Source organism: Lycorma delicatula, chromosome 13 (genome assembly GCF_047948215.1).
Source record: "Lycorma delicatula isolate Av1 chromosome 13, ASM4794821v1, whole genome shotgun sequence".
NCBI classification, from domain to species: Eukaryota; Metazoa; Arthropoda; class Insecta; order Hemiptera; family Fulgoridae; genus Lycorma; species Lycorma delicatula.
Window position 1 is genome coordinate 47755690 of NC_134467.1, and position 12038 is coordinate 47767727.

The 12038-nt window shown below is 31.5% G+C and overlaps 1 protein-coding gene across 1 annotated transcript in view; it reads left to right on the forward strand.

Annotated features, from left to right (window-relative positions):
* Window positions 1-12038, forward strand: part of Hml (hemolectin) — a 278319-nt gene that overhangs the window by 84380 nt on the left and 181901 nt on the right. Inside the window, exons 15-17 of the mRNA XM_075381665.1 lie at window positions 541-659; window positions 7029-7194; window positions 8160-8448. Coding sequence (XP_075237780.1) covers window positions 541-659; window positions 7029-7194; window positions 8160-8448 — 574 coding nt within the window. The remainder of the gene's footprint in view (window positions 1-540; window positions 660-7028; window positions 7195-8159; window positions 8449-12038) is intronic.

The window sequence follows — 12038 nt, forward strand, 5'->3', positions numbered from 1 at the left end:
TGATGGCTTAAAAGCAAATACTTGACACGTTGTTAGCGGAATTCAAACTAATTTGTACGAGTCATGCAAAATTTTGTTGATAGATTTGATTATGTCAAGCGATGCCTTGGGGATCATATGAATGATATTGTTTATTGAACATAATGTTTTGTTTTAAAAAACAGTTATAAAAGTTTTTAAAAGTTTATAAGCTTCAAAATAAAAAAAATCTTGTTTGATATTACACTACTTTATGTTATATTGAAATTTTATTTTCTGCGCTGAAAATGAGACTTTTTAAATTATTTGTTTTTACTATCTGGGCTGTGTACAGATTGTGACCCCCATCTCTGCATCAGCAATAATTATATTATAAAACATAATTGTTGTAAGTAGTTCATCAATAAATAAAATTTTAAATATAAATATACGTATAATTAAATTTAATTTTATGTATAACAGTTATTAAATTTATTATAATTATTAAATTTAAAGTGTGTGTTTACGTGCGCGCACGCATATGGTTAATGAATAATTTAACATTTTATCTATTTTTTACAGAAATGTGCATCGATGCTATAAATGATGATTATTCATGCAACGGTAATGGCAAAAAAGAAGCAGCTCATGAATTTTGTAGTAAACTTTTATTTGATCATCGGTTTGAAGCATGTAGACAGGTAACAGTAATTAAATTTAATGATACATTGCATAAATATTATTACCTACACTTGTAGTAAAACTTTTAAAATATGAACTGAAGTAGTTCAGTAAAAAAGCTAGAAAAGGTGTTATTTTTATTATAATGTTCTTTTCTAAAAATAATCTTGATGTGGTGTTTTATTAAATTTAGCTATCCATAATTAGTTGTTAAAATTGATATAAAAATAATAATAATAATAAGCATCTCTTACAAACAGAAATGTAAAGTATAGTTGGAACACTTTTGATTTTTATGCTATCATTATGAAATTAAGTACAAAAAGTCTTTTCCTAAGTCTTATCTGCGTCTTACCAGCAGAAATCTAAAATATACTTGGAGAACTTTTGACACTCTTGCTCACTGAAATTTGGGTGATGTTCAGCCCAACTAATGACACTTTCATTCTGTTTACTACAAGAATTGACTGTTTTATTAACATCATTACTCTCGAAGAAAATAACTCTGACTGGTGCGTCTTGTACTTTTGTTGTTTTACACGCATCATAACCATAAAAAAAAACATAATTAAATTAATGTATAATTTGATAAAAATTCTATACTTTTTAATTTAATTTTCCACCAAAGTTTAATTTTTTTTTTCAGTGAATAATATGTAACCACTATTTAAGTAAAACCTCGTCTGTTTTTTTACAAACAGACAAGGTTTGTCAACAAATGGATTTGTGGAAATCCATTTGAAAGTTCAGAAATCATTAAATATTCATGGATAACTAAATTATTCATCCCTTTCTGAATTTCCAGCAGAAATTTTTTAGTGTAGTATTATTTTACTACAGCAAATAATATTTATGAAAAAAGTTCCTTCGTGTTTTAATGCATTATGTAAAACAAAGTTTTTTTTTTCAAATGTAATTTATTAAACTAAATAAGTACTGTTTTGATCTACCTTCTTTTGCAATTTTCGAGGTAAATTGATAATTCTGTCCTGTAGAACTTCTGTGTTATCTGAACAAAAAAACTTGTGATAAGTGATTTCAGAGGTCTCTTTTGAAGATTTCTAAAGAGACCAAAACAAATTGTAGTCTGACAGTGCAAAATCAGGACTGTAAGGTAGATGCGTAAAACTTCCTGCCAAGCTGTCAATTTTCATCGGGTCACCAAAGATGTGAATCATGCGTTTTTATGATAGAAGATGACACATCTGATAATCAAATCTGGTCTCTTTATTTCAATTGCTTGGCGTAATCTTTCTAGTTGTTGACAATAGAGATTAGAATCACTGGTTTGACTGGGTAGCAGCAGTTCATAGTGAACAATTCATTTTCATTCCCTCCACAAACGCACTTACTATCACTTTTCTTGGCATCAATCTTGCTTTGCCACTGTTTGCAAAGCTTCACCTTGCTTCAACCACAATTCTTTTCTGTACATTATTGTTGTTATGTGATTCAATTTTCATTTCCTGAAATGAACTGTTTCAAAACTGGTTTGATTTCATTCCATTTTATTGATTCACGGTTGGAAATGTGATTAATTAAATTTTTCATTGTTAACCCTTCGGCGCTGGAGGATTTAAATGCCCTGACCACAGTTCACAGACAGAGGAGATTTAAATAATTTCAATACAAAATACACATCTTTGTTAGAACTTCTATAATACAGCCAAAAAAAAAACTAAGATTTTTATGAAATTTTCACCATTATGCACAAAAACGTATGTAGATTGTTAAATAGCTATTATTATTCTGTTAGTATTATTATTTTTTTTTTTGCTATTATCTTGTGAGAACTATTCAAAATCGTCATATAAATGACTAATTTTACTCCTAATACTAATTATATAATGCAAGAACAATTCTACATACAATCTATTATTATTCTTGCTTTTCATTATATTGTAGATAAACACACACATCTAATTGAAGATCAAAACACTCAAATAAATTTATTTCAGGCAAGCTTTGTTAGTGTCATGCAGATTTTACAAGAAAATACGTGCATCCTTTACCTTAGAAATTAAATTTGGTGTGATAGTCCTCAAAACATCCTTCCAGGCACAAACCAATGTTGCATTGTGGACAACAATATCCTTTCTTGTGCTTAGTGTAAACAATACACCTCCTTTGTGGGGTAGCTTCCCAATACAGTGATTTTTCTAAAAAAGTGTCTTTTTCTCAAACAAGGAATTCTGTTATCCATCGCATGACAACCAGCTACTTTATTACCACTATCAGCATATTTGAAAAAAAAGTCCTCTACTAGATTTACACGAAAAGCAAGTTGGTCAATTTTTTCACCTGTGCACTCACTGTACCATCATTATCTTCCTCATCAGTAGCAGCAGCATCAACAACTGTAATGTCATCTTCACGATTTTCACTAATTTCACTGTCAGTGTCGCTATCAGAAAATAAACTTTCTTCGGAATCATTTAAAATTGGCTCAAGATCAGCTTCAGTCAAAAATTTACTTGAGAAAGCCATGGCATTGTTTGGAAGACTGAATGTGTAGGCCAAACCCAGATTCAGAACCAAGTTCTATATGGTTCTACTGTAGAACAAAAGAATATCTGTATACCGTATAAAGTACCTTGTAATTTATGAACATGCTGCTATGTTTGTTGATCATAAATTTTCTACAATTATTTAAAACTAGAAGACTAACAAGGATAGAATAACATATATTGATAGTCTCTGGGCTTTTATGCCTTAGTTTATGCTAACAATAATTATATAATACTGTAAATAAAAATGATGTTAATGGGGTCACTGACGTATTAAACCGAAGTTCATTATACCTCTACAATGCTACACAGTTAGATTCTCTCTAACTTCAACCTTGAGGACACACAGGCAGTGTGAAGTACGTCATGCTCTACACCGCATTTCATAAGGAGGTCGGCGGCATAACACAAAAGCTGAGTCCATATAAAATACTGAGGTCGGCGTCAATGGGTTAAATAATGTAGTTGCTTTTTGTATCCGGTCTTCATCAAATAATTTAAACTGTTTTATGGTAGATTTTTAGTTCGTTTACTAATAATACAATCATTAATAATATACCGGTTTTACTCAATTTTTTTTTCACCATTTTACATGAAAAGAAAAGTGGTTAGGAGAACCTTAACATTCAGTTGACCTTTGCATGCTTTTTCAGACTTGATTTTTTTTAGGATGCTACATCAAGATGATCAGGTCTTTGTTTTAATAACAACCATAAGTTCTATCCAGATGATGGAGAAATTCAGTCGTGCACTTTTCAGAATCTTTAAATTTTATTAATTATTATAATATTATTTTATTGATTTTTTAAAATTATTTATTTTCCTCATCAATAAATTGTTAAGTAAAGAAATAACCATCTACAAAGTGTCAATATCAAATAGCTGCTTTAAATCCAAAGTGGTGATTTTTTAGTTATCAATGTTTTTTCATTTTGTTTTTAAACATAAAAACCTATCCTCCCATCATACTATTTAAAGTAATCGCTTCATTTTTAAAATAACAAAAATATGTTTCAATTTTATGTTTACATTTTTATTTAAATCTTCAATCATTTAACAGATGGTAAAAAAAAGTAATAGCTAATTTTCAAGGTGGTGACTTAAAACACTGGGTGGCCCATAATTATGTATATATGATGTTTCACAGACTGTAGTAAAGAAACCAACAATTTTAAACATAATGGAATATGAACATTATAAATATGAACAAATACCATTATCTCAAACTTTACAAATTTTTAATCTCTGTTCTCCACGGTGTGGTCCACCATTCCATCATCCATATTGATACAGACCTGGAGACAAATAGCCATGTTGTCAGAAGCAACCTGACAGAGCCAGACAGGTATCCTGTCTGTCAAGACAACTTGACAAACAGGTATCCTGTGAAAGTCTTCTTTGATTCACCTCTCTGGATAAAATTCAAGGACATTAAATACATGAGCTGTATTATTATTATTTGTACTCTGGGATCTACCCCTTCCCTTCGCTTGCAAAACACACTACTGGTGTCAAATTTCTTGTTTATTTTTTTATTAGCAGACTTGGCAATGCTTTGCTATTGCCGAAGAGTGGGAGAGAGAGAGTATAAATGAACACAATTTAAAATTTGATAAAAAAATTAAAAAACTGAACTTCACAAATTTTACCTTTCACTTATTCTCCTTCCCCTTTTCCCTTTCACCCTTCTCCCTCACCCCTCTCCCACACCCCTCTCCCACATCCCTCTCCCACACCCCTCTCACAGTTTCCTTTTTACCCTTTCCCATTTTCCCCTTTTCTCTTTCACCTTTTCCCCTTTTCTCTGTTTTCCCTTTTGCCCGTGCGTAAATCGGTGCATTAGTTTTTTGGTCTTTAGCAGACACACATATGAACATCCCTTTTATATATATAGAATAAAAAAGTACGTTTGTATATTTGTTTGTTTGTTTCGTAAATATCTCGACACCGGCCCCACCTAGTGGGTATAGTTTTTGCAAAAATATTTCTTTTCACGTAAGTAATATTCATATTCTGAATATGAACCAAATCGTTCCATAAGTATAATTTTTCTAAATATCTCAACCCCAGTACCATCTAGCAGGTTCATTTTTTGCAGAGATAATTCTTTCTATGTAAGTAACACGTATTCTGAATATGAGGCAAATCGGACTATAAATACAATTTTTCGAAATAGCTCCATGCCAGCCCCACCTAGCAGGTCCAAACTAATTCAGAAACCTTCCCTGACATGCGTCCAACCATTCCCCAAAGTTTCATCACTATTGGATGAACGGTTTAGGAAGGCATAAGAGACATACAGACAAACAAACATTCATTTTTATATATATAAATTGTTAACACAGAGAAGCTGTTACCTCCAAACTCAACTGCCATTCTCCATTTCACCCCCACATAATTGTTTGTTGCAGAATACTTGTACAAACACATACAACATACATGCTGATTCAGAGACAACTAATCCACCATTCTGTATGGCATATACTACTGGTTCCTGAGTCCAGTGACTGTTTTCTCCACTCTCTGTCTATTTGCGTTAACCTGCACTTGATCAGTTCGTTAAATTATATTTGAAACTTTATGCGATATTGCATGTAATCTTTAATTGAATGTACAACCTGATGATATAAAATACAAGGTGTGATAAGAAAATAACGAGAATTTCACTTTTATCAAAAAGTGTTTATTTATTCTTATGTATTGTTATTGCCCCCATCGAAGTAATCCTCGAACATACTTATACTAGCGTTTTTTTTTTAATTACAAAATATATGCAGAAAGCACTATTTTGGTATACTCTTAAGTTTATTTAGTGATCTTTTCTTTATTACATCTATCACAAATTGTTTTACTTTTAATGTTCTCTTAAACAGCAGAAATAAGTAAGAGTTATATGGTGTCATGTCTGGAAAAAACCAAAGCTGCAGTATCAGTAAGATGTTATTTTTGGCTAAACAATCATCAGTCAGTAAGGAAGTATGAGCTGGAGCATTAATGTGGTGTAAAATCCAAGAATTGTTTGTCCACATTTTGGTCAGTTTTTCAAATCGCCTCATATAAATGACATAAAAGTGTTAAATTTTTGCTGACCATACGTTTTGACGCACGTTATGATATATTTGAGTAATTCTAAGTCATCAATGATGTCATCTAACAACTGTTCTGCAGTATTTTGTTGAAAATTCAACAATTTTGAGGCAAATTTTTCTGTTATTCATTTCATACTCAAAATGGCTATCAAGATTGTTTTTCATGAATTGTAAGAGATTCCCATTTCTTCAGAAACTTTAATGATCTTTAACTAATAATGATACAATGATTATTGATTACAATGTTTTTTATTTTATTGATATTTCATTGACTGTCAATGTGTTAGGGAGCAATGACACTTTTGTCATTTTTATGATTTTTATGAAACTTTGTATACCAATGGTGAACCTTTTGATGTTGGCATAACATCCTCATCGTTAACCTTCAATATCTTTTTACCACTTCACTGCACTTTATTCCGAATTTAATACAAATTCTTTGTTCCATCATTTTCAGACAGATTAAATTATTTTCCCCTACAATAAAAAACATCTTAATTACTCAGCTGCTAAATTTAACTACACATCTAATACGGCTGAAAATATTCATATACATTATAGACAGTGATGCTATCATGTTTAAAATAGACAAAATCAATAAAAAAAATTCAATTTTTTTTGCTTTATTTAACAAAATAGACCATAGAGCACAGAATTTAATAGTTCTCGTTATTTTTTTTTATCACACCGCACATCGCATTGTATAAGCAGTTTATATCTGTAATGGTTCAATGATAATTTGTTGTATTGATAATTTTATGATGTGATATATATTTATGGTTTATAATTTTAGGTAACAACTGCCCGTGGATTTTATGAAGCATGTCAGTGGGATTTTTGTTCGTGTAATGAGACTGATCCTATGATTTGTGCTTGTAAATCATTAGAAATATTCATACGTGATTGTATTTCAAAAGGAGTGACTGAAATCATTGAATGGAGAGATGAAGAGATTTGTCGTAAGTAACCAATTTATACTTATGTATTTATAATAATGGGGGATGCTGAAATTTCAAATTATGTGCATTTATGAGAATTATTTATAAATTAACCTCCAGTTGAATAATAAAATCAAACGAGAAATTGAAAAAAAAATGTACTATGTACAAAAGTTAGATAAATACTTATGTTACTTCTTGACTTAGTTTCTCCTCAAATTCAAGCACTTGTATCGTGTCACCAGCTTGTGAATTCTTTCTTCAAAAAATGATACCACCGAAGTACCTCTTCATTTGTTGATTCCACCCATGAGTCACCATTGTTTATGAAGTGTTAAGTAGCCAGCCAGTTCTTCAGTTTTGTGAACAGATGAAAATCAGATGGTGGCAAATCAGAGCTGTAAGAAAGATGTTAAAAAATCTTTAACTAAATCTTTAACGTATCAAGACAAATGGAATCCTAATATACTGGCCAATTATTCTTGGGCCATCAGGAGGGTTGCTCCACAGGCAAAGTATAGCAGATAATTTGAGTCAGATATTTGAATATTGTGTGTTTAAGGATGCAGAAAATATTAAAATGTTTGAAATTGTAAATGCTTGTTCCTCAGAAACCTTGTATGATGGGGAAAACCGATATATTTGAATTCAGGAGAAAACATACTATCAGAATCACATATTTTTCTTCCTGAGACAAAAAAAATACTTTTTTGTTCCCATTTTTATTGTTAAAGTTATATTTTTAGAATAAATAGTCTAGCAACTTTTAACTTCATCTTTATTTGCTAATTGTTCTATATGTTTTTTTTTAATTTTTTTTATTTGGAGCGTTCTTTTTGTAATAATTATTTGCTGATGATGGTGTAATAAATGAAGAAAAGGTTTAAGAAAATATTTAGTGAGTAAATTGTTTGATGTTCTTATTATTTTCCATATTTAATAAATAAATATATAATTTTTTTTTTTTTTTTTAATTTTGTTAATAGCTATGACTTGCAGTGGTGGAAGGATTTACATGTCATGCGGTCCATCATTAGAACCAGCATGTGGTACTCCTGAGTCTGTAATGGATTCTTCATCATCGTTGTCATTTGAAAGTAATAAATTAGTTACTGATATCAATTCTAGACAACCTTCATGTAGAGAAGGTTGCTTTTGTCCATCAGGAACATTTGCAAATGGTACTCATTGTGTTTTGCGTAAAGATTGTTCTTGTACCTTAAGAGGGAAATCATTTAAACCTGGTGATTCTGTAAAAGTCGATTGTAATACATGGTTTGTATATTGTTCAAATTTTATTTTCATTCATGTATAATTTTTAGATATATTTTTTGTTTTTTTCAGGTGTTTTATAATTATTTATCCTTAAACGATACATACGTAAAAGTTATTTTATAAAAAAAATCCACTATCACTTTACATTTGGTGTTGTGTCCTTATCTGGATTCATCACATTTGCTCCAATATACTGTTAATGATAGCAGTTATCTTATTTCATATATACTGTTTCAGTTGATCGATTTTTCCTAAGAGTAGTATTTATGGCTAAGACTTTATGCTTTAATTAATCACAGAAAGATAGTCGCATTCAGTCAAGTCTGGAGAACCAATAAGCCCTTGCAACATCTCTAATTTCAGGATATTACGTGGCCTGCAATCAATCCCCTTAATGAAGCCATTGTTTTCTACAATATGAGTGAACATTAACCCTATCTAATTGAAACCATAATGTACAATAATCAATATTTGGATGACAGAACACTGGTTCTAGAAATGCATGCAGTATTTCAGTAAATACTATGTATCAGAAAGAATGACTCTGTTTTCAGATTTGTAGTGCTATAATTATGCGACAGATTACATACTATTCAAAAATTTTTTTTGCTTACCAATTTATAAATGTTCTATATGTTCTCCATCTGCTGCAGAGATAACATCAAGAGGTTAGCTGAATTTTTTTATAATGCGTTCTATAGTCTTCTGTTATATATGTTACTGCAGCTATGATCCTGGCTTTCAGTTATCCAAATCAGCAGGTAATGGTGAAAAAAAATTCTTTGTTTCATATATCCTCACAAGAAAAAATCACAAGATGTAATGTCTGGAAATCTTTGGGGCCAAGAATGCAATGTCAAGTCTTGGGCTCTTGTATCTCCTATCCAGTATTGAGGCAGTGTTTCATTTAGAAACCAACAATCTCGATTCTGCCATTTTGGTGGGGGGGCCCCATCTTGCTGAAAAATGAATTCTTCATTTAGTTATGAAAAAAGGCAGTCCTGCAGCATCTCAAGATAAGAATGACTTGACTATGTTTCCTTTAAAAAAAGGCCCATAAATTTTTGTAAACAAAACTAACAAAAAACATTAACTGTTGATGAAATTCACTCCTGCTTTACAATTTTGTGCGGATTCCCAAATCCCGTGTATGAATACTGTGACATGAAACTTTACCGCTTAAATCAAATGTTACTTGAATCACTAAAAATAAACCGCAGTAAGAATCTATTGTCTTCCTTATCAACTAAGAACACATCGCAAAAATCTTTATTATTTTGTTACTTAAAGAGCTTATACCAGTTGTAATCGGTACGGCCTGAAATGCAAGCATAGTCATATGAGGGATTACCAATTCTCAAGTAATATGACAAATGGACTTTTTCAGACTGTGCTGAAAAGCTTCTAGAACAGAAGCTTTTTTTTTTCCTCTGAGATGTGTGGTCACCCTGGACTCTTCCCCTTATGTAAGCATCCTGATTCTTCAAATTGTTTATACTAACAGAAAATCTTCTTATCCATTGAGGAATCAATCCCGATGCAAATAAACTTTCAGCTTAAAAAGTCAAGAGGGTGAGGCTGTAGAGCTAAATCTCAAGATTTCACCTAATTAAGGTCATATTTTTCTTAGGCAGATTTGTTTATAATTAAAAAATAACATATGTGCAAAAAAAAAATCTTTTACATAATCGCACCCCCATTCCGAAAAATGCTGTTGTCATCTGCTATAGTGTGACATCGCAGGTGAGTGGTAAAAATAAATTAATAATTTTTTTTCTTTTTAACCTCTGGGACCACCGTTAGGTATTACTTAAGAGAATGAGATGAATAACAATTTTTGTAGTGTGTGAAAATGCCATACCTGACCGGGATTTGAGCCTGGGACCTCTGAATAAAAGGCTGAGATGCTACCTCTCACACCACGAAGGCCAGCAAATTAATAATATTTAAGATTTAAAAAAGTAACTCAGTCTGGCTGGGTCTTGAACTTGATCGCCTGGTTGACTTGGTACCTGCTGTGTTAAGCCTTGCAGCTACACCAGTCTGCCAACCGTACAAGCGTAATTTGTTCTACGTAAGTTGTCAATTATCATTAGTCTGCCGACCATGAAAGTGAAATTTGTCCTATGTAAATTGTGAAATTTTGTTAGTGCCGACCATCGCCGCTAGGCCCACCACACCTGAGGGAATTAAATATGGTTGTTGCGCATGGTTCAGTTAGAATCATTGAATTAAATAAACGAAAAATATTATATTTAAATAAAATGATTTTTTTTTGTCTTCAGTCATTTGACTGGTTTGATGCAGCTCTCCAAGTTTCCCTATATAGTGCTAGTCTTATCATTTCAGTATACCCCGTATATCCTACATCCCTAACAATTTGTTTTACATATTCCAAATGTTGCCTGCCTGCACAATTTTTTCCTTCTACCTGACCATCTAATATTAAAGCGACTATTCCAGGATGCCTTAATATGTGGCCTATAAGTCTGTCTCTTCTTTTAACTATATTTTTCCAAATGCTTCTTTCTTCATTGATTTGCCGCAACACCTCTTCATTTGTCACTTTATCCACCCATCTGATTTTTAACATTCTCCTACAGCACCACATTTCAAAAGGTTCTAATCTTTTCTTCTCAGGTACTCCAATTGTCTAAGTTTCACTTCCATATAAAGCGACACTCCAAACATATACTTTCAAAAATCTTTTCCTGACATTTAAATTAATTTTTGATGTAAACAAATTATATTTCTGAGTAAAGACTTATTTCACCTGTGCTACTCGGCATTTTATGTCGCTCCTGCTTCATCCATCTTTAGTAATTCTACTTCCCAAATAACAAAATTCTTCTAATTCCATAATCTTTTCTCTTCCTGTTTTCACATTCAGTGGTCCATCTTCTTTATTTCTACTACATTTCATTACTTTCGTTTTGTTCTTGTTTATTTTCATGCGATAGTTCTTGCATAGGACTTCATCCATGCCATTCATTGTTTCTTCTAAATCCTTTTCACTTTTGGCAAGAATTACTATATCATCACCAAATCGTAACATCTTTATCTTTTTCCTTGTACTGTTACTTTGGATCTAAATTGTTCTTTAACATCATTAATTGCCAGTTCTGTGTAAAGATTAAAAAGTAACGAGGATAGGGAACATTCTTGTCGGACTCCCTTTCTCATTACGGCTTCTTTCTTATGTTCTTCAATTGTTGCTGTTTGGTTCCTGTAAATGTGTCCTGCAATTGTTCTTCTATCTCTGTATTTGAACCCTAATTTCTTTTAAATTCTGAACATTTTATTCCAGTCTACGTTATCGAATGCCTTTTCTAGGTCTATAAATGCCAAGTATGTTGGTTTGTTTTGATAAAATGATAAATATTTTTAATTAATTTGTGTATGTATGTGTGTGTAAGCTGTGCATTGGAAACAACCTGCAGTAGTAAGACTTGCCAGCAACGTGACTTTAAGCGCATGATGGGAAAGTCCTACAACTGTGTTGTCAGCCTTTTTTTTATCATTTTTCATTATTTCTTTTGTTTAAATTTTTTTTACTAAATCTAAGTACAGTTTTTGTTAATTTAAGTAAA